General features: G+C 39.1%; 1 protein-coding gene across 8 annotated transcripts in view; it reads right to left on the reverse strand.

The window, feature by feature from the left end:
• Nucleotides 1-24517, reverse strand: part of PTPN13 (protein tyrosine phosphatase non-receptor type 13) — a 224768-nt gene that overhangs the window by 10726 nt on the left and 189525 nt on the right. For all 8 annotated transcript variants that reach the window (XM_006055370.4, XM_025289753.3, XM_006055369.4 and 5 more), the window contains 6 exons: nt 23163-23224; nt 12496-12589; nt 11659-11796; nt 11474-11562; nt 3179-3234; nt 54-157 (listed from right to left, as the gene is read on the reverse strand). In XM_006055370.4, coding sequence (XP_006055432.2) covers nt 54-157; nt 3179-3234; nt 11474-11562; nt 11659-11796; nt 12496-12589; nt 23163-23224 — 543 coding nt within the window. The remainder of the gene's footprint in view (nt 1-53; nt 158-3178; nt 3235-11473; nt 11563-11658; nt 11797-12495; nt 12590-23162; nt 23225-24517) is intronic.

The raw sequence follows: 24517 nt of genomic DNA on the forward strand, positions 1-24517 counted from the left end.
AAACGCTTATTTATTTATTGTTTTTGATTAAAAGTTGCTAATAAATTTCTTGCCTTTATTGGAATCTTCGTGGTCTGTTGTTTCTATTGGCAATTCATCACTTCCCCATGTTATTTCATCATCCTCAGTCTTCTTTTCTTCTGACTTTTGAATTAAGCTATGACAACAAAACACATTTATAATATTTTCTTCAGTTCTCTCACCAAAATAAATGTAAATACTATGTCCTTGAACCACACATTTCCACAATTATTATTGAATTTAGTAATTTTAATAATAAAAATAATCTATTTAAAAACAGATTATATGATTAAAAAAAATCCTCAAATCCATAATTCCTAAAATTTATAGGTAGATATAATTAAACTGAGGTACAGAATTTTTTTTCCTTCAGCTAAGATGGCAAAAGAGATGATTTATTGTACACACATTACATTCAGCCACAACTGAGAAGAGAATTAGTCCATAAAATCAGAGGTCCAGGGTAAAGGACCAAAAGGGACCATTTTGATATGAGCAAGGTGGGTCTTTCAAAGGTGGTCAAGGCAATCAGAATGGCCACAGGTGTTCCAGATCCATTGAGACAAGTTCTAGATAGAAGGCAGGCAGTCCAGCAGTTTGTACCAGCATCCCTGGCCTCTGGCTTCCCTTGTTTCTGCTTCTGTGGCTTCCGTGGGTGTACAAGTTTACTTGGACCTCTGCCTCATCTTTCTTCTTTTGTGCTTCAGCCTGCCCATTTGCTTCTTCCTTCACTTCACTCTCATGGCACAGAGGTTTCTCAAAAGATGGTAACGAAGACTGAGAGCCAGATTGCTTAATACAGTTTACATTGTGTGCTTAAATAAACCCCAAGTCTTTGGTTAAAGGAGTCCTCTTGGAGACAGAGAGGTGATGGTTTGTTTCCACCCTTCGTTGTGGACCAGTGATTGCAATTATGTAAATAAAATGATTCTTTAGTTACAGAAGTCCCAACTGATGGACCATCTTTTGCTACAAAAGGAGGCTAAGAGGACACTCCTGTATTTGCTGCTGTTTAGTTGCTAAGTCCTGTCCAACTCTTTTGCAACCCCCATGGACTGTAGCCCGCCAGGCTCCTCTGCCCATGGGATTTCCCAGGCAAGAATACTGGAGTAGGTTGCCATTTCCTCCTCCAGGGGATCTTCCCAACTGAAGGATCAAACTTCCATCTCCTTCTTGTAAGGCGGATTCTTTACCACTGAGCCACCAGGGAAGTCCTCAGTATAAAGATACTGTGTGTGTGTGTGTGTGTGTGTATGCACGCATGTGCTCAGTCACGTCTGACTCTTTGTGACCCCATGGACTATAGCCAACTAGGGCTACAGTCCTGTATTTGGGTATTCACTTAATGCAATAAATTCAGCACAAGTTCTCATTATTCTAGGCATACACAGCAGAAGCCATCTCCTTGGTAAAATAGGTGGCTAGAAAAGAGAAGCTACGTAGAAGAGAACAGTGTTTAGTGATAAGATGAGATGACAAAGGATAACACAAAGGCCAGAGTACACTTTTTCACTTTCTGATGCTCAGGGGAACAAAGCAGAGTACATTTGTCTGATGGCACTGTATACACCATTAAGGAGGACATGTACTAATGCTCCTGAAACATCATAACAGGATAGCAACTATGCTGCTTTTATAGTGGACGCTTTCCTCTGCTCTGACTAATTGTACATCACAATTAACATATAATTTGCAAGCTCTGCATCCATGAGGTCTCTCTGGTCTTCCAGTAAGTTCATGTTGTCTGGAAGGATATGTTTTGCAGCTCCTCCCACCAGGATTGTCCCTTCTTTCTCATTCTTTTGAATAGCTGCTTAGTATTTCATTGTATGCTGCTGCTGCTGCTAAGTCGCTTCAGTCGTGTCTGACCCTGTGCGACCCCATAGACGGCAGCCCACCAGGCTCCCCCTTCCCTGGGATTCTCCAGGGAAGAACACTGGAATGGGTTGCCATTTCCTTCTCCAATGCATGAAAGTGAAAGTGAAGTCGCTCAGTCGCGTCCGACTCTAGCGACCCCATGGACTGCAGCCCACCAGGCTCCTCCATCTATGGGATTTTCTGGGCAAGAGTGGGGACCAATTCTTAGAAATAAAATTGCTAGGTTGAAGGGAATGTATCAGTACTACAGTTCTTTGAACACATGACATCTATCATTATAAGACACACTGTTACTTAGTTTACATTAAGAAAGAAATAATATCAATGACTGTAATTTTATAACTCTTCATGATTTCAGAGATGTTAAAATTTCAAAAGTGCTTCCAAGAATTGGGAACATGTTAAAAAAATCTATGTGTTAATAATGTTTTCAGTTGCCACTTGAAGAAATTATATACTAATTTACTCTTCTTCCCCCTTGCCTGCCAAACAGGGAGAAGCCTATGTCTTACAGATATTGGTAGTTGGCCCAGATATCTGCTAATCTTTTAAGTATAAAACCATGCACTTCTACATTAATAGGGTCACAAAGAGTCAGACACCACTGAAGTGACTTAGCATGTATTAACTTTACTTAGTGAAAAATTCACTGTCAATTTGTATATAACTCCCTTCGACTGCTTGGTTATCATTTAAATACGAAGCAAAATTCACATACAATTGCTTTGCTGGCCAACAATATATATAACTTTTCCTGATACATCATTTAGTGTTACAAAATAAAAAATCTTACATTAGAAACTGTTTTCAACAGGAAAAACATTTGTGGGGGTTCAAAATGTTTCTTACCTGCTATGGTTTTATTTTACTTATTTTATTTTCTTACCTGCTATGGTTTTATTAAAGAATGAAATTTGTGAGGTATAGAAAAAGAGAAGTAGAAAAATAAGTTGCCTATAAACATACCAGGAGAAGATACTATTATCACTGTATCTTCTTGTAGACCCTTCTTGAATTCTTTCTGATGGTGAAGAGAATATATGGCTTTTTTTTGAGCAATGTTATAATAAACACATTGTCACATGTCACTAGAACCGCCTTGTAACAACATTTTTAAAACATTTAAAATTTTCAACTGTAGTTTCATAATTTACTCAACAGGTCTCATTTTATAGGAGAAGATAAACTAACTTAAAAATCAACATCTAAATGGAAATCTTCAGAGTGCTTCTAAAAAAAGAATCAAATTGTTATAGACACTTGAAAATTATTTTCTTACCTTTCACTTTTACCTTTTTCTTCACAATGTTCTTCACAGCCATTCATTTTGGTAGACTACGATAAAGAGAAATCAATATCAAAACAGCCTATTATAAAAAAAAAACTATCTTATATAATGTTCAGTTTTTTCCTATGAATTATTGCCAATGTTTACTGTTATCATTTATCCTCATGTTACAAAGATGACATGATAATTATTGCTGGCTCCATTTACCCATCTTCACATTCATTTTGTTTTTCCATTTCTTATATAGGGGATATGAATGTACAGAGGTAAGGAAAAAGAAAAAGGAAAACCTAAAGTAATGACTGTTTACATGTGCACTTGTGACATGTTTTTAAATAGTGACCAAAACTATCCTAAAGAAAGAGAAATGCAAGAAGGTGAAGTGGTTGTCTAAGGAGGCTTTACAAATAGCTTAGAAAAGAAGAGAAGTGAAAGGCAAGGGAGAAAAGGAAAGATATAACCAACTGAATGTAGAGTTCTAGAGGATAGCAAAGTGAGATAAGAAGGTGTTCTTAAATGAATAATACAAAGAAATGGAGGAAAACAATCAAATGGGAAAAACTAGAGATCTCTCAAGAAAACTGGAGACATCAAGGGAACATTTCATGCAAGGATGGGCACGATAAAGAACAGAAACAGTAAGGACCCAACAGAAGCAGAAGAGATTAAGAAGAGATGGTAAGAATACACAGAAGAACTATCCAAAAAAGATCTTAATGACCCAGATAATCACGATGGTGTGGTGACTCACCTACAGCCAGACATCCTGGAGTGTGAAGTCAAGTGGGCTTTAGGAAGCATTACTATGAATAAAGCTAGTGCAGGTGATGGAATTTCAGCTGAGCTATTTAAAATTCTAAAAGATGATGGTATTTACATGCTATACTCAATACTCAGCAAACCCGGAAAACTCAGCAGTGGCCACAGGACTAGAAAAGATCAGTTTTCATTCTAATCCCAAAGAAGGGCAAAGCCAAAGAACATTCGAACTACTGTACTATTGTACTCATTTCACATGCTAGTAAGGTTATGCTTAAAATCCTTCAAGTGAGGCTTCAGCAGTATGTGAACTGAGCTCTTCCAGATGTACAAGCTGGATTTAGAAAAGGCAGAGAGCCAGAGATCAAATTGCCAGCATTTTGGATCACAGCGAAAGCAAGAGAATTCCAGAAAAACACCTACTTCTGCTTCATTGACTACATGAAAGCCTTTAACTGTGTGGATCAAAACAAACTGTGGAATATTCTTGAAGAGATGGGAATACCAGATCACTTTATCTGTCTCCTGAGAAACCTGTATGTGGGTCAAGAAGCAACAGTTAGAACTGGACATGGAACAATGGACTGGTTCCAAATTGGGAAAGCAGTATGTCAAGGCTGTATACTGCTACCCTGCTTATTTAACTTATACACAGAGCACATTATGAGAAATGCCAAGATGGATGGATTACAATTAGAATCAAGACTGCCTGGAGAAATACCAACAACTTCAGATATGCAGATGATACCTGAAACTCCAATACTTTGGCCACCTCATGCGAAGAGTTGACTCATTGGAAAAGACCCTGATGCTGGGAGAGATTGGGGGCAGGAGGACAAGGGGATGACAGAGGATGAGATGGCTGGATGGCATCACCGACTCGATGGACATGAGTTTGAGTGAACTCCGGGAGTTGGTGATGGACAGGGAGGCCTGGTGTGCTGCAATTCATGGGGTCACAAAGAGTCGGACACGACTGAGTGACTGAACTGAACTGAAACTGAACTAATGGCAGAAAGTAAAAAGAGGAACCAGAGAGCCTCTTGATGAGGGTGAAAGAGGAGTGAAAGCTGACTTGAAACTCAACATTCAAAAAAGTAAGAGTTCACTTCATGGCAAATAGAACAGGAAAGAGTGGAAACAGTGATAGACTTTATTTTCTTGGGCTCCAAATCACTGTAGATGGTGACTGAGCCATGAAATTAAAAGATGCTTGCTCCATGGGAGGGACGCTATGACAGACCTTGACAGACCTAGGCAGCGTATTAAAAAGCAGAAACATCACTTTGCCGACAAAGGTCTATATAGTCAAAGCTATGTTTTTTCCAGCAGTCATGTACGGATTAAGAGTTGGAAAATAAAGAAAGCTAAGTGCCGAAGTACTGATGCTTTCAAATTGTGGTTCTGGAGAAGATTCTTCAGAGTCCTTTGGACTGCAAGGAGATCAAACTAGTCAATCTTAAAGGAAATCAACCCCAAATATTCATTAGAAGGACTGATGCTGAAGTTGAAGCTCCAATACTTTGGCTGCCTGATGTGAAGAGCCGACTCACTGGAAAATACTGATGCTGGCAAAGATTGAAGGCAGGAGGAGAAGGGGACGACAGAGGATGAGATCGTTGGACAGCATCACTAACTAAATGGACAGGAGTTTGAGCAAACTCTGGGAGACAGTGGAGGACAGAGGAACCCGGCATGCTGCAGTCTATGCAGTGGCAGAGTCAGACATGACTTAGCAACTGAACAACAGTTTAAAATCTAAAATTTCCAACGTGTTAAATTATCTTGCCCACTTATTTATTAAAAAATATTTAAAAAATTGAAGTACAGTTGATTTACAATGTTGTGTTAGTTTTTGGTGTACAACAAAGTGATTCAGTTATATACATATAAATGTATATGTATCTATAAACACATATAAAACCACTTTTATATATTATTTTCCATTACAGTTTATTCCATGATACTGAATATAGTTCCTTGTGCTATATAGTAGGTCTTTGTTTTATATATTCTATATATAAAAGTCAGTATCTGTCCATCTTAAACTCAGTAATCCCAACTCCCAACCCTTTTCTCCTTTGGTAACCATAAGTTTGTTTTATCAGTGAGTCTGTTTCTATTTTATAAGTAAGTTCACTTGTATCATACTTCAGATTGCACACATAAGTAATACCACATTCGCCCTTTTAAAGTAAAGGGTGTCTCTCTAGGGAATACAAATTAATTAGTTCATAGTGTAGCTGAGTCCCAGAGACCCAAGTCTTGAAGAAGTATTTTGCTACACTCAGAAAAAGATGCCAAGTGGAATTTTTACATGGTTAATCTCACATCTCAATCTTCATCAGAACAAATTATCATAACCGGAAATTGCTTTCACTTCAAGACTCTGCATTATCTGGCTTCTGTCTGCCTCTACATTCCATCTGGTTTTACTCTCGCCTTCCCTAACTAGACTTTAAACTGATGGGCCTTTCTTGAGCTCTTCAAAATCACTCATCTTTTTTCACTTTTTCCTTACTAATGTAAGTGTCTTTATCTTCTGAGGACGTTTCCTACCACCCAGGCTAAACACAGTTCTCCTTGGTTATTCTCTTTTCAAGCACTCTCTTTTTTAAACTTCATAGACTTTATCACAACTTGTAATTGCATGTTTATTTGCCTTGTTATAGACATTGTAGAGTTAAAAAGTATCTATAATTAAGTTACTCTGTTATCATTTTCAATTGATCTGAGGGAAACACAAACTTTTATGGAGGAAAAAAAAGAGTAGGTTGTTTTTAATCCACTGACAACTAAAAAAAACCAAAGCTTCTTAGATCTTACCTGTTTTTAAGAGTTGAAAATTTTAGTCTGGTCTAAAACTTGTATTTCCAAGTAGTCATTTGGATTTCTTATTCCCCACTATAATCCTGATCTAGGAATCTACCATGTGTATAATCATTTTGCAAAGTATAAAGCCTTTTATAAGAGTAAAGTGTTATTATCAACATTAAAATAACTAGATAAAGCCCAGTCTGACATACACTATATTGATACTTGTATTAACCGATTTCTCACTCATTTTGCAAAGTTCATCTATGTATGGTTTGTGTGTGTGTGCGTGCCTGCTCAGTCGTGTCTGACTGAGTGACCCCGTGGACTGTAGCCCTCCAGGCTCCTCTGTCCATGGGATTATCTTGGCAAGAATACTACAGTAGGTTGGCATTTCCTCCTCCAGGGAATCCTCCTGACCCAGGCATTGAACCTGCGCCTCATTGGCAGCAGATTTTTTACTCCTGAGCCACTTGCATGTGTACTTCTCCCAAACTGACCGCTAGACGCACAAGCAAAAACGGACAGAAACCCTGACGTCCTTCTAACCCTGTTATCCCCCAAATAATCCAACAAGTTCTGCAACGGCTGAAATGAAGAGTTTTGAAACATTAGATGATAATTTACAATAACGCCTATGACTGGCATTCATTCCTTCATTCCTAAATAAGACACAGACACTGGCCTGAAGTACTTTACTAAGAGTCACAGTAATCCCCTCCCTTATCTGAGCAGGATTTGTTTCACAGCCCCCAGTGAATGATGGAAACCGTGGACAGCACTCAACACTGTCTCCTGTTCATGTCTTCCACTCACAAACTGAATGCCTTTTCCATCTTAACTAAGCACTTTCATGCATGGTGGCCATAACATTTGCAGTCTGAAGTGCAACAACAGAAGTTGTAGCACAAATTTCTTTTTCATTCTTCACAATTTCACGGATTTGTTTGTACTACAGATCTAATCTCGGCATATGATTTTTTTCTTCCTTTATGAAGTAGAGAACGTTCATCTTTCCACTTAAAGGAAGCACTTATGGCTTCTCTTTGGTGAATTCAAACTGCCAGCATCACTACTCTGGCACTTCAGGGCCATTATTAAGTGCAATAAGTTATAGAAACACAAATAAGTTACATTACACACTTCAATGCTGCAATGGTTGCTCCGATAACCAAGATGGCTACTAATTGACTTACGGGCAAAGTGATGATTTGTGTTATGGGTGGGATGGAGCATGACTGTGCAAAATGTTTCATCTCACTACTTAAAATGGCATGCAGTTTAAAATTTATGCATTGTTTATTTCTTGAATTTTCCATTTACCATTTTCTAACTGAGGTTGCCTGTGGGTAACTGAGACCTCTTAAAGTGGAACTGTGGATGGGAGACAGGGAGAGACTATTGAAGTCAAGGGTTGTTTTTGTTTAGTCACTAACTGCTGTTCGACTCTTTGTGACCCCATAGAGCGCAATATGCCAGGCTCCCCTGTCCTTCACTATTTCCCAGAGTTTGCTCAAACTCAAGGCTATTGATTCAGTAATGCCATCCAACCATCTCATCATCTGTTTCCCCCTTCTCCTCCTGCCCTCAATGTTTCCCAGCATCAGGGTCTTTTCCAATGAGTCATCTCTTTGCAACAGGTGGCCAAAGTATTGGAGCTTCAGTTTTAGCATCAGTCCTTCCAATGAATATTCAGGGTTGATGTCTTTTGGAATTGACTGGTTTGATCTCCTTGCAGTCGAAGGGACTCTTAAGAATCTTCTCTAGTGCCACAATTTGAAAACATCTTCAGTCTTCAGCCTTCTTTATGGTCCAACTCTCACATCCATACATGACTACTGGAAAAACCATAACTTTGACTATATGGAGCTTTGTCAGTAAAGTAATGTCTCTGGCTTTTTAATATGCTGTCTAGAGAGATGTGTCATTATGGCCTTAGTTAAGAGATTTCAGAACATACGTTGCAAGGCATATTTTAAATCGTATTATTAATAAAATATGATTAAAGTCAGTATGATTTAAAATATTCAAAAAGCCTTTTACAAAGAGCTTATTGCTATAATTATTAATAGTACAAAAGAACAGCATCTTACGTAAAAAACACTACAGCATGATATATTGTGAGCTATCCAATATTTGTGTAGTCATTTTTTTAAGATTAGGAAATACATACCAAACAGATAAATGCTTCCTTTTATTTATACACATTAATTATTTGTAAGTTTTTAATGAAAATAATCAAGTGTATATAAGACTGTGTGTGGGTGCATACATAGTAAGAATCCAAAGCAGCTTGGTTTGCACAATTTTGAAGATGCTCATTAGGAAGTTGAAGAAGACCTGTGAGGGGAAATTATCCTCAAACAATGAGCAAGATCAGACTCATATAGATACAGTGATGCCTAGTTTGAGCAGGCTTATGTATTATTTTGACTATGCCAAAGCCTTTGACTGTGTGGATCACAACAAACTGTGGAAAATTCTTCAAGAGATGGGAATACCAGACCACCTGACCTGCCTTCTGAGAAATCAGTATGCAGGTCAAGAAACAAGTTAGAACTGGACATGGAACAATGAACTGATTCCAAACTGGGAAAGGAGTACATCAAGGCAGTATATTGTCAATGAGTCAGGGAAATAGTGAAGGACAGGGGAGTCTGGCATATTGCGCTCTATGGGGTCACAAACAGTTGAACACCAGTTAGTGACTGAACAAAAACAACCCTTGACTACAACAGTCTCTCCCTGTCTCCCATCCACAGTTCCACTTTAAGAGGTCTCAGTTACCCACAGGCAACCTCAGTTAGAAAATGTTAAATGGAAAATTCAAGAAATAAACAATTCATAAATTTTAACTGCTTATTTAACTTATATGCAGAGTACATCATGTGAAACGCCAGGATGGGTGAAGCACAAGCTGGAATCAAGACTGCTGGGAGAAATATCAATAACCTCAGATATGCAGACAACACCACCCTTATGGCAGAAAGAGAAGAGGAACTAAAGAGCCTCTTGATGAAGGTGAAAGAGGAGAATGAAAAAGCTGGCTTAAAACTTAACATTCAAAAAACGAAGATCATGGCATCCAGTTCCATCACTTCATGGCAAACAGATGGAGAAACAACTGCAACTGTGAAAGACTTTATTTTTTTGGCTCCACAATCACTGCAGATGGTGACTGCAGCCATGAAATTAAAAGACGCTTGCACCTTGGAAGAAAAGCTATCACAAAGCTAGACAGCGTATTAAAAAGCAGAGACATCACTTTGCCGACAAAGGTTCCTATGGTCAAAGCTATGGTTTTTCCAGTAGTCATGTATGGATGTGAGAGTTGGACCATAAAGAAGGCTGAGCACTGAAGAATTCATGCTTTCAAATTGTGGTGCTGGAGAAGACTATTGACAGTTCCTTGGACTGCAAGGAGATCAAACCAGCCAATCCTAAAGGAAATCAACCCTGAATATTCATTGGAAGGACTGATGCTGCAGCTCCAATACTCTGGCCACCTGATGCGAAAAGCTGACTCATTGGAAAAGTCCTTGATGCTGGGAAAGATTGAGGGCAGGAAGAGAAGGGGTTAATATAGGACAAGATGGTTGGATGGCATCATCCACTCAATGGACATGAATTTGAGCAAGCTCTGGGAGATGGTGAAGGACAGGAGAGCCTGGCATGCTGCAGTCCATGGGGTTGCAAAGAGTCAGACACAACTGAGAGACTGAACAACAACATATTATTTATCCACTATTTCATGCTCTTTTCTTAGTCAGCTCAATATCCCAGAAAATATGAAGCCTTAGTCTTAAATAAGTTTATCATTACATTTTGAAAATTGTTTCTTTCTCTGTCTTTTTCTTCTTTTGGCTTAAGGAAATTTGAATAGTAATACTTTCTCTGGAATGGGATGACTTTTTGTTGGAAACATTCTTTTTTTTAGTATTCTTTTCCAGTATGGTTACAGGATATTGAAAATAATTCTCTGTGCCACACATTAGGACCCTGTTGTTTATTCATTCTAAACGTAACTATTTGGCATAGGATGACTCTCCAATGCAACAAGAAAATGAATCTAAGATGATTCCAACTTTTGAGTTTTATTTTCTTAAAAATTTTAACAAATTTATATATGTTGAACACTAATTCTTGGATAGCTTTTTTTTTATTAGCTTGGATTCATTATTATGAATGAGCCAGCTGCCCAAATCTATTAAAAGATGTCTCAATTGAAATTGTGGGCCTATCACAGCAAAAGCCATGGAATAACTGAAAAAATATGTTTTCATGATAATTAAGACCAAGAATTCAAGAAAGACAGAAGAAAACAAGCATTCAAGGATAAAAATAAAATTTCCTACCTAGGTTAGGTATTAACTGGAATGGGATATTGGAATTACCAACTTTTATTTGGTGCAACAATAATAAAGATACCAAAAAAAAAAAAAAAAAAAAAAAAAAAAATCAAGATTTTTGGGCACTTTTTTCCTGAATGGAAACCTTCACCAAAAGAGGTTAAATGATTTAAAGATAAGTTCTTTCTGCAAAATGAGTAAAAGATATCAGTTCTAACTCTGAGTAACTGAGGTTACTAACCAGCCATCAGGATATTATCTATAATATTTAGAAGGCAAACTGGTAGGCTGGGAGAGGTAAGACCGTATCAGAGAATTCTAACAAGATTCAGCATCACAGTGTCTACCTAGGCATTATCCTCACCTCTGTAAAACCTTCAGGTAAAGGTGAACCATCACAGTATGTATCTTGTGCTCTCTCTTCAGATAACTTCTCATTGGCTTTCAATGCACCTGGGCAAGAGAAATGGGCCAAGAGGAATTAAAATGCTCTGTAGAGGCCTTCCAGTATCCTTTAGGGTACTAACTTACTCATTCTGGTTCATCTACCTGGAACACAGGCATCTCCTGCTGCATTATTTTGGTTTAAAAGATTCTGAGCTTCCTCATCCACAACATCCAGCAAAGACTGGATAACTTCAGCTTCTTGAGGATCATCATAGTTCTCATCTTCTTGTCTATCAGATTCTTGAAAAACAGTAATCGACATGGGGTTTTACTTTAAAAAATATTGATAGGAGAAAGAGACCATGTGGCACATATAACATGCCAGGTACTTCAAATTTTAAGCATTTACTCTGAAAAAGCAGCAATGACAGAGAAAGCATTTTTTACTTCTAGAACTGTTCTGACTCTTAAGACAAAAGGCCACACAAATGCAACTGAATAAACCAAAATCAATGTGTGTGATATACCTTTTCATGAAATATTAATAATTTAATGTTTTATTTCCCTAAACTAGTCCTAAATTATTAATTTATAAAAGAAACTAAAGAAGGTCGACTAAAGATGTTATAAAGATTATGGATATATAATATATAATAACAGGGCAGCCCAAACATCTGTAAGAAAAAATTTCTCAGTTATTAGATAGCTTGTGAGTTGCTGCTTCAAAGAATACAAGAAACATTATCAAATAAAACTGCTCTCTCTTCAAGCAATTAAAAATTGTTTTAATCTTAAGAGGTGAGTATGAATACTGGAAATTTGTACAGTAGTATAGCTAATAGTATTAATTTTATGCTATTCTTTTATTTCTTTGAACAACAATCTTTCCTTGTAAAATATAGGAACATGTAAGGCAAATAAGAAAGGCTACCAATATTTCTTTAAAACTTGAATTATTAGGGCACTTAGAGTAATTGGATGGCTGATTTGGAAAACTACCTTTGTACAGAATCAGATTTGCTGATTCCTTCATCTGATAAGTAGAACATTTTCCTTCAGGGTACAAAATTTCAATGATTTCTTCTCCATTAACCTAAAAAAAAAAAAAACAACAAAAAAAAACAAAGTAAATCATTAGTTTACTATTTTACTAACTTCCAGGATTAGGTAGAGAATGCACATTGGCCCTCCATGTCCTTCTCCCCGTCTTTCTCAGTAGAAAATCCTTCTATCTCCCCACATTGCATCAGCGCTTCCAAGAAATACCAGTGCAATGATACCAGTGCAAAGGGGATGGGCCTTTTCATCAAATATATCTAGAAACACTAGATTAAACAACATTAAACTAAGATTTTTATTTCAAGAATTCTCATAATACTTACTAATATAAACTGTGAGTTGTCAAAAGATAAATGCATCGTGTACTATTTCCTAAACTTACTTGACTACATCTCCTAAACTACATCTCCTGTACATCTCCTAAACTTACTTCATGGGACTTATCTTCCATAGAATTTTTTCATAAAAGTTAAATAGTACTACTAAACTTAGAAGTTGAGGAAAATGGAAAAAAAGTCAATGTAAGAGGGTTCCCTTTTCTCCACACCCTCTCCAGCATTTATTGCTTGTAGACTTTTGGATAGCAGCCATTCTGACTGGTGTGAAATGGTACCTCATAGTGGTTTTGATTTGCATTTCTCTGATAATGAGTGATGTTGAGCATCTTTTCATGTGTTTGTTAGCCATCTGTATGTCTTCTTTGGAGAAATGTCTATTTAGTTCTTTGGCCCATTTTTTGATTGGGTCATTTATTCTTCTGGAATTGAGCTGTAGGAGTTGCTTGTATATTTTTGAGATTAGTTGTTTGTCAGTTGCTTCATTTGCTATTATTTTCTCCCATTCTGAAGGCTGTCTTTTCACCTTGCTTATAGTTTCCTTTGTTGTGCAGAAGCTTGTAAGTTTAATTAGGTCCCATTTGTTTATTTTTGCTTTTAATTCCAATATTCTGGGAGGTGGGTCATAGAGGATCCTGCTGTGATGTATGTCGGAGAGTGTTTTGCCTATGTTCTCCTCTAGGAGTTTTATAGTTTCTGGTCTTACGTTTAGATCCTTAATCCATTTTGAGTTTATTTTTGTGTATGATGTTAGAAAGTGTTCTAGTTTTATTCTTTTACAAGTGGTTGACCAGTTTTCCCAGCACCACTTGTTAAAGAGATTGTCTTTAATCTATTGTATATTCTTGTCTCCTTTGTCAAAGATAAAAGTCAATCTTTTAAGTATCTATGAAGTTGTTTCATGGATAGTCTTCGATTTAGTGACCTGATCAACTGTTGGCTGTCAAGATTTTCAAATCTAATCTAAATCTCATCTTGGCTCCAAGAAAAGAGCAATGGATTTGTAACTATAAAGTAATTATTAAATGGAATGTAACTTTTAAAATTTAATGGTTAATTGTGAAGCACTTCATGGCATGCAACCTATAAAAAGAAAGATGATTAGGGGAAAAAATGCAAAATTAAGTGATTTGAATAAATGAAAATAATTTATACAAATAAAAGGTGGTTTGCTCTAAAGATTTTATTTTTTAAATTAAAATGAAAAGGATAGTAGATGCAAGGATAAAGTTATTTCTATAAATAGTGGTTGCTGCTGTTCTTTAGTCTCCCAGTTGTGTCCGACTCTTTGCGACCCCATGGTCAGTAGCTTGGCAGGTTCCTTTGTCAGTTGGATTCTCCAGGCAAGAACACTGGAGTGGGTTGCTATTTCTTCCTCCAGGGGATCTCTCCAATCCAGGGATTGAAACCTCATCTCCTGCTTGGCAGGCAGATTCTTTACCACTGAGCCATATGAGAAGCCTCAAACAGTGGTTACATAAAGTCAAAAATCTCATTGGATTATAAAACTCTGTTCTACATGAGAAATTCATAGTACAGACATTAGTATTCAAGGACAGAATATTGTTTGGGAGCCCTCCTGGAAGATTTTAATTCCAACAAAAATGTTTGCAATCACAAATAACAAAAGTTCTAATTTCTAGAGTTTTATGTTAATTTAAACAGAAACTCTACCCTTTCTCCCTTTCAACAACATGGTGATAATTACAAAGAAAATAAGCACTACACGGCACGACTAATATTAGAAATACATGGAAATTTAGTTGCTTCAGCTATGTGAAATTGGAGACCTTCTGAATAAACAGAACATAATGTGTAGCCATGTCTTAATCTACCAACATACAGACACTAAGAAAGTTTTAGTTTTGTGTCCTAATCATTTGACATGCTAAACCATGTCACAAGTTTGAGACAACACAGTGAGATGAAAAGCATGGAATTTGGGGCTTCTGGTCAGTAAATTCATTTTCTCTTCCTGCACTAAACCCAGCTCACTCCCAGAAATCTTGTTGAGCTGATAAGATTTTCAGATTACTAGGAGGGAAATGCCTCAGGTCTGGATTTTAAGAGGAAAAACATTCAAGTACTGAGGTTCCGAAGAGACTGTAGGAGATGTGTCTGAGATAAAACAATTCCACAAAATAAAGATGCAGTGTGAGCTGTGTACATTACATGTGTGCGTGCCTGCTCAGTCGTGTCTTGACTCTTTGCGACCCCATGGACTACAGCCTGCCAGGTTCTTCTGTCCATGGAAGTTCCCAGACAAGAACAGTGGAGTGGGTTGCCATTTCCTACTCCAAGGGATCTTCCCTACCCAGGGATTGAATCCACATCTCTTGCATCTCCTGCATAAGCAGGCAGATTCTTTACCACCACGCCACCTAGGAAGTCCCATACATTACATGCCAGAAAGTCAAAACAAATGTTAACCACACAAATGGGCACACATGTAGCCTTAAACAAAGAGCTGGAAAGTGGAATTTATTTACATATTTAAAGTTATGCTAAATCACCTCCAGATTTCTCTATCCTAATCTTAAATGATTCAGGTTCTTTCATTTTATTATGTAGTGAAGCATTTTCAAGTAAGCCTGTTTCTTTTGCCACTAGTTTTGCCTCAGTATTCGAGACTTGTCATTTGAGAGTCACTGCTGGTCAACGTTAACCCACTCTTAACCACATTCTTCTCTTCTGGATATCTAAGAGACAACCAAAAGAACTGTGCACGTTAATCAAAAAATCACAGCACTAAAGCTATCTATGTAAGTAATTAGCCTATTTAAGAGCTGAATGTGGGCTTCCCTCGTAGCTCACTAAGTAACGAATCTGCCTGCAATGCAGAAGGCCCGGGTTTGATTCCTGGGTTGGGAATATCCCCTGGAGAAGGAAATGGCAAGCCACTCCAGTGTTTTTGCCTGGAGAATCCCACAGACAGAGGAACATGGCAGGCTAGTCCATGTGCTCCCAAGAGTCGGACACAACTTAGTCACACCACCACCGCCACCAAGAGCTGAATGTGTGCCCAATGATGAAGGGTTACTTGTGTTGGGCTTTCCACTGTGTGAGCTACTTTCTAAGTCCTATTGTTGTTGTTCGGTCGCTAAGTCATGTCTGACCCTTTGTGACCCCATGGACTGCACCACGCCAGGCTTCCCTGTCCTTCACTATCTTCTGGAGTTTGCTCAAGTTCATGTCCATTGAGTTGGTAATGCTATCTAACTGTCTCATCTTCTGCTGCCCCCTTTTCCTCCTGCCCTCAATCTTTCCCAGCATCAGGGTCCTTTCCAATGAGTTGGTTCTTCACATCAGGTGGCCAAAGTATTGAAGCTTCAGCATCAGTCCTTCTGAGAGAGTCATTTCCTAGGCAGGTTGATAAGAAGTCTAGGGGTCCCCAAGGAGAGAGGGATCTGGAATTCTCAAGGAGGAAGAAAGGACAAACTTTTTTTCCCCCCTCTACATTCCTTAGGATTATGTATCCTGCCTAAGACAGTCTCTAGATTAAACCTTCCGACTAATCCTGTTATCGTAAAATGTAAATTATGGGAGTAGGTCTATATGCTGCTAAGTCGCTTCAGTTGTGTCCGACTCTGTGCAACCCCAGTGGCGGCAGCCCACAAGGCTCTCCCATCCCTGGGATTCTCCAGACAAGAATACTGGAGTGGGTTGCTATTTCCTTCTCCAATGCATGAAAGTGAAAAGTGAAAGTGAAGTCGCTCAGTCCTGTCCGACTCTTAGCGACCATGTCCAGTTCTAACTGTTGCTTCCTGATCTGCATACAGATTTCTCAAGAGGCAGGTCAGGTGGTCTGGTATTCCCATCTCTTTCAGAATTTTCCACAGTTTATTGTGATCCACACAGTCAAAGGCTTTGGCATAGTCAATAAAGCAGAAGTAGATGTTTTTCTGGAGCTCTCTTGCTTTTCGATGATCCAGCAGATGTTGGCAATTTGATCTCTGGTTCCTCTGCCTTTTCTAAAACCAGCTTGAACATCTGGAAGTTCATGGTTCACGTATTGCTGAACCCTGGCTTGGAGAATTTTGAGCATTACTTTACTAGCATGTGAGATGAGTGTAATTGTGCTGTAGTTTGAGCATTCTTTGGCATTGCCTTTCTTTGGGATTGGAATGAAAACTGACCTTTTCCAGTCCTGTGGCCACTGCTGAGTTTTCCAAATTTGCTGGCATATTGAGTGCAGCACTTTCACAGCATCATCTTTCAGGATTTGGAATAGCTCAACTGGAATTCTATCACCTCCACTAGCTTTGTTCATAGTGATGCTTTCTAAGGCCCACTTGACTTCACATTTCAGGATGTCTGGCTCTAGGTGAGTGATCACACCATTGTGATTATCTTGGTTGTGAAGATCTTTTTTGTACAGTTCTTCTGTGTATTCTTGCCACCTCTTCTTAATATCTATTGCTTCTGTTAGGTCCATACCATTTCTGTCCTTTTCGAGCCCATCTTTGCATGAACTGTTCCTTTGGTATCTCTAATTTTCTTGAAGAGATGTCTAGTCTTCCCCATTCTGTTGTTTTCCTCTATTTCTTTGCACTGATCGCTGAGGAAGGCTTTCTTATCTCTTCTTGCTATTCTTTGGAACTCTGCATTTAGATGCTTATATCTTTCCTTTTTTCCTTTGCTTTTTGCTTCTCTTCTTTTCACAGCTGTTTGTAAGGCCACCCCTGCCAGCCATTTTGCTTTTTTGCATTTCTTTTCCATGGGGATGGTCTTGATCCCTGTCTTCTGTACAATGTCACGAACCTCTGTCCATAGTTCATCAGGCATTCTATCTATCAGATCTAGTCCCTTAAATCTATTTCTCACTTCCACTGTATAATCATTCTGCTGCTACTGCTGCTAAGTCGCTTCAGTCATGTCCGACTCTCTGCGACCCCATAGGCGGCAGCCCACCAGGGTCCCCTGTCCCTGGGATTCTCCAGGCAAGAACACTGGAATGAGTTGCCATTTCCTTCTCCAATGCATGAAAAGTGAAAAGTGAAAGTAAAGTCACTTCAGTCATGTCCGACTCTGTGCGACCCCATGGACTGCAGCCTACCAGGCTCCTTTGTCCATCGGATTTTCCAGGTAAGAGTACTGGAGTGGGGTGCCATTGCCTTCTCCTGTATAATCATAAGGGATTTGATTTAGGTCATACCTGAATGGTCTAGTGGCTGTCTCCACTTTCTTCAATTGAAGTCTGAATTTGGTAATAAGGAGTTCGTGATCTGAGCCACAGTCAGCTCCCGGTCTTGTTTTTGCTGACTGTATAGAGCTTCTCCATCTTTGGTTGCAAAGAATATAATCAATTAGATTTTGGTGTTGACCATCTGATGATGTCCATGTGTAGAGTCTTCTCTTGTGTTATTGGAAGAGGGTGTTTGCTATGACCAGTGCATTCTCTTGGCAAAACTCTATTAGCCTTTGCCCTGCTTCATTCTGTATTCCAAGGCTAAATTATGGGAGTAGGTCTGGTGAGGTCTTTACAACCTCCAGACATTCTTTAAATTCATTGGAGAGTATATAACTCCATCACTAACACTAGCAAGTGGTACTCTTTCCACCCGCTTCTGATATCTATGTCAGAAGCTTTCTCTATCTCCTTTATACTTTAATAAATCTTTATTATGCAAAAGCTCTGAGCGATCAAGCCTCATCTCTGGACCCGGATTGAATTCTTCTCCTCTGGAGGACAAGAATCCCAGCGTCTTTGCGTGATTCAGCAACAGCCTTTCATCTTGGGGGCTTGTCCAGGATCCTTCAGGACAAGGTAAGGATGCTTGGAGCTCTAGTTTTTGTTCTCCTAGTGAACACATTTTCTGATGTACTTTACTAACTCTATGGTGTCTGTTTGCGTGAATGAATGAAACATCCTGCATGAAGCAAGTGAGGAGCCCTGCTCTGCGGTTCCATGGTGACCTCATACGGCTTATGGCAGAAACCTGTCAGGGGTTTATACCGACCTGCCAATGCCAAGAGGCACCCAACATCTCCTTCGGTGACCGACCAGAAATGGGCAAAACATATGGACTGAACTCTCCTTTCTCGGTCAAACTTTTCGGTCTCTTTGACCATTTCATAACTCCTTGGAAATTAGAAGTACGAATCTAATCTGTTGGATCACAGACTTCCAAGAGACTTGTGAAAAAAAAAAAAAAAAGAGAGACTTGTGATTTATGCTGGTACTGTGTACTATGACTTAGGTCCCAAATTTGGATTGGTAGCCAGGAAGCACCTAGCCTCACTAGAAATCAAAAGTTCGGAAGTTAGATGGAGCTCTAGCTACAAGAGCATCTCTGAGGTTAAAGGTTAGTCAGATTGGAACTAGGTTACTCAGATTGAAACTACAATGGGCTTTTTTCCTTTGGTAACACTGGCTCTTAGTGGGCCAGAGGAGGCTCTTATATTGGTGTGGTGATGCTTGGAAGAAACATTTCAGTTTTATGTTCGTATCAGTCTTATTGTGGTCAGAATATACTCAGGGTTGTGCATAGGCACTCAGGTGATGAATGTTTCTCCCAGCGGTTTAGCCTGGGAGGCATTCTGGAAGGTTACTCTGATTGCACCCCGGGTGGCCTCAGAAGCAAGCAAGGTTTTAATGGTGAGGAGCTGGACGGCAGTTAGGGATGCCTTCAGGTCTACCCCCGGTGCAACTCCACCCTGTCTCAGTGGTAGAACTGGGAGGGATGAGTAGGTCGCCTGTGTCAGTAAGGGACAGACTAAGTCCAACTAGGGAAGGAAAGCTTTGGTGTAAAGTCTGTCTACACCCCCATTTAAAGCAGGGAGGGACGTCTCCGGTAGAAAGATGGCGCTGGTCCCTTTTTTCCTCTCTTATAGATGGGAGCTAACAATTCCAGCCTCACTCCTTTGAACTGTATCCTGAAAAACTGGGATAGATTTGATTCCCAGGGCTTAAAGAAGACACACCTGGTCTTCCTACATGATACTGCGTGGCCACAGTATCCAATGGAGGATGGCGAAGGGTGGCCGGTTGGAGGGTCTCTTAAGTATAATACTGTTTTACAATTAGACCGGTTCTGTAGAAAACAAGGGAAATGGGTAGAAGTAGCCTATGTGTTGCCCTTTTTCTGTCTGCGAAATATGCCAGACTTATGTCCTAAGGGTACAGATTTGTCACACCTTAGTCACCCTAAGGGTGACTCCTCCAGCTCCCTCCAGTCCTCCTACTTTGCTAGATGAGATGGAAGACAGGAGACAAAGAGATAAAGAAAAGCAGGTTTCTCCAATCTATCTCTGGGATCATATGCGCAGAGCAGCCAGAGAGACTGAGGAACAGCCACACAAGCTGTTGCCTCTTCATGAAGCACCCACTGGGAGAAATAATCAGTCTATGAGAGTTAATAAGCCTTTTTCTTATCATGAAATACAAAGAATCAAGGAGGATATGGGAGACTATTTAGAGGACCCAGAAAAATATATTAGAGCTTTTAAAGGTGTTACTCTGCTTTTTGACCTTACTTGGAAGGATGTGATGTATATCTTGGGACAAATGCTGACTCCCTATTCAAAAACTTTTGGGAAAAGCGGTTGCTTATGGAGATGAATGATTTGATAATGAATCAGTAGGGAAGAGGGAGGACGAGATAACCGCCCTCCCCACTGGGAATTAGGTTGTCCCAACTACAGAACCAGACTGGGACTACAACACAGCTAAAGGAAGATGGGATCAGAGTCATTTTGTTAGGTGTATTCTTGAAGGACTCAGGCAGGAATGTGCTAAGCCTTTAAACTATGGCAAATTGGCAAACATAGAACAGGAGGAGAAGGACGCTCCTGGTAAGTTCCTAGATAGACTGAGAGAAGCCCTTCGAAGATTCACTGAGATTGATCCCGAAAGTGAAGAGGGAAAAGTGATCTTAAAAGATAGATTTCTCACTCAGTCAGCTCCAGATATCTGCCGTAAGCTACTGAAATGGGCGTATGGGCCAAATCAGTCTTTAGATAATCTGTTACAACTGGCTCAGACAGTCTATTATGGTAGGGAATATGAGGAAAAGAAAGGCAGAAAAAGACAAAGGAAAAGGCAGAAGCCCTCGAAATGGCTGTTCTTAAACAGCCTGAGAAAAATGCCCAGAGGGACCCAGGTGAAAAGGGATGGGCTTGCTATTACTGTGGAAAGGGGGGGCATCTGAAGCAGAATTACCCTCAGGCACCTAAGCCACCCCCAGCTCCATGTTCGGTCTGCAAAAGACCACACTGGAAGAGAGACTGCCCCCAGAGGCATAGGTTTCAGGGTTTGGACTCTCAAGACCATCAGGACTTGAAGGTCCCCACACAAGCTCCTGTCCTAATTACACCTGAGGAACCCCAGCTATCAATAACTGTGAGGGGCCAATCTGTCAATTTCCTTTTAGATACTGGGGCAACTTACTCCGTACTTACTGAAGCCCCTGGCCCACTTTCTTCCTGATCCACTTCCATAATGGGACTGTCTAGATGAGCCCAGAGATGGGCCTGATAATCTATGTGAGCCTACTTCTGCTGACTCTAAAAATCCAGTCTGCTGTTTGATCCTCAAGACAATGCCTTCCTGTCCTGGGTTCACTCCTACTCAGCATTTCACAATCAATCTAACTGCTGGGTCTGTGGAGCACTCCCTTCTTCGTCAGTGGAAGGCTTCCCATGGTGGACATCTCCACTTCAAGGAAAAGACTTTCTCCAAGTCTGTGAATACCTTCGACAACAATCATACGTGATGCTTCTTCTTAAACTGATGACATCTAACAATCCTAAGAAGGACTGATGTAACTATGGACATAACATGACTTTTAAACTATCTTAATTACAATAATTCTGATTGTTCTATTTTTGCTGTTTGTTCCCTGCATTTGTAACTGTGTAATTGGATTTGTTTCTAGTTTTTAAGTTACAAATGGTTGTCCAAGCTCCTACGGTGCCACCAGCCTCCTCCAACTATTACTTGGGGCCCCTGGATCAGAGACCCTCAATATGAGCATTAGGAGAATATGTTGCCTCAACAATATAGGGACCATATCCCTAAACAGCAGGAAGTAGTTATGGAATGAAAATGATGCCTTTTCCCTTGGCAACATAATTCTCCTAAAAGAAAAGGGGGGAATGAGAGAGTCATTTCCTAGGCAGGTTGATAAGAAGTCTAGGGGTCCCCAAGGAGAGAGGGGTCTGGAATTCTCAAGGAGGAAAAAAGGACAAACTTTTTTTTTTACCCTCTACATTCCTTAGGATTATGTATCCTGCCTGAGGATAGTCTCTGGATTAAACCTTCTGGCTAATCCTGTTATCTTAAAATGTAAATTATGGGAGTAGGTCTATACAACAATAATGTATCCTGCCTGAGGATAGTCTCTGGATTAAACCTTCTGGCTAATCCTGTTATCTTAAAATGTAAATTATGGGAGTTGGTCTGGTGAGATCTTTACAACCTCCAGACATTCTTTTGATTCACTGGAGAGTATATAACTCCATTGCTAACACTAGCAAGCGGGTACTCTTTCTACCCCTTTCTGATGTCTATGTCAGAAGCTTTCTCTATCTCCTTTATACTTTAACAAAACTTTATTACACAAAAGCTCTGAGTGATCAAGTCTCGTCTTGGGCCCCAGATTGAATTCTTCTCCTCCAGAGGCCAAGAATCCTGGCATCTTTGCATGATTCAGCAACAACCTTTCACTTCCAATGGATATTCAGGGTTTTCTTTAGGATTGACTGGTTTGATCTCCTTGCAGTCCAAGAGACTCTCAAGAGTCTTCTCTAACACCACAATTTGAAATCATCAATTCTTTGGTGGTCAGCCTTCTATATGATCCAACTGTCACATCCATGGGCTTCTCTTGTAGCTCAGCTGGTAAAGAATCTGCCTGTAATGTGGGACACCTGGGTTCGATCCCTGGGTTGGAAAGATCCCCTGGAGAAGGGAAAGGCTATCCACTCCAGTATTCTGGCCTGGAGAATTCCAAGGACTCTATAGTCCATGCGGTTGCAAAGAGTTTGACACGACTGAGTGACTTTCACTTTCTCACATCCATATACAATTACTGGAATAAGCACAACTTTGACAACACAGACCTTTGTCAGCTAAGTGATGTCTCTGCTTTTTCACACACTGTCTAGGTTTGTATAGCTTTCTTTCCAAGGAGCAAGTGTCTTTTAATTTCATGGCTGCAGTCACCACCTGCAGTGATTTTGGAGCCCAAGAAAATAAAATCTGCTTACTAAGTACATGTATCTAAAATCAATACTAAAGACGGTATCTAAAGAAGGTGGTCTTTGACTTACCTTGGAGAACGAGTTATTAGGTGTGAGCGAAGGTTTGCCACAAGGCTCCACAATGTGAGGACCTGAAGGAAGAACAGAAAGAAAAAGATGAGCCACTCAGAACCACATTAGGGATAATAGTGAAAGAAGACCAACAATTTCTAAGCATGTTCTTATTTTTATTAATATACTGAGAGGTCATAACACCATGTGATTTTAAATCAACTAGATGGAATCAAATGTTAGAGGAGGGTTTATTCCACGGACAAAGTCAACTATTTTTCTTTAAAAAAGAAAAAAAGTTGGTATAAAAGCTCAGTTTGGTCTAAATGTTTCTAGTATTTGAAACTGAATATAGATTTTCCCAACTAAATGGGAGAGAAATCACAGGTGCTGAACTACAGTCACCGGAAAGATAGCAGATCCTTTATCTCATTTCACAAAGACTATCAATTTAACACAGGAAAATAAGTATGGATATAACTGGAGACTATGTTTCTAAAATGCTGATTTTAACTCTTAGCCCTCAGCACAAAAATTCAATACAAATATTAAAAATGAGATTGTTTTCTCTACAGTTAAAAATGTATGTATTTGAAAAAATTAGATTATTTCTAGGAGATACTTTATTAAATTGCCAGGAAAAATAATTAAACAGGGTACCAAAATTGAACCACTCATTCAAAGGAATCATATTGCAATGGTATGAAACAAATAGTTTATAATTTGCAACCTCTCCCCTGTCCCCGCTCTCTCGCCCTCTGTCCTTAGGCAACCACTGATCTGCTTTGGCACTACAGATTAACTTGCATTTTTGTAGAATTTTGTATGAACTGAATAATATAATATGAATTCCTTTTTGTATTATTTTATATTATTATTATATTTGGCTTCTTTCACTCAGCATACTTATTTTGAGTTTATTTTAATTGTGCTGTTGCATGTATCAACAGTCTATTCATTTTTATTGCTGAGTAATATTCTACTGTTTGAATATATTATTGGGTTAGGGTTCATTAGGGTTTTTCCAAAGGCTGTTTATACAAACGGTTATTCATTTAACAGTTCTTGGTCATTTGAGTGGTTTCTGATTTTGGTAGTTACAAAGAAAGCTGCTAAAAAAATTCCTGGACAAATTTTTGTCTCTGGATATATGGTTTCTTTTCTCCTGAGTAAATAAAGAAGTGGAATGACTGGATCACACAGTAGGTATGTTTAAATTTTTAAGACATTGGCAAACTGCTTTCCAAAATGGTTGTACCATTTTACATATTCATCATTGCAAGAGAATTCCTATGAATGATACTATATGATTTTTCAGAATTCATAAAGAAATTAGGTCAGAATCCCATCAAGACAGATTACTAGGCAGTTTC

This window comes from Bubalus bubalis, chromosome 7, assembly GCF_019923935.1.
Source record: "Bubalus bubalis isolate 160015118507 breed Murrah chromosome 7, NDDB_SH_1, whole genome shotgun sequence".
In the NCBI taxonomy this organism is placed as follows: domain Eukaryota; kingdom Metazoa; phylum Chordata; class Mammalia; order Artiodactyla; family Bovidae; genus Bubalus; species Bubalus bubalis.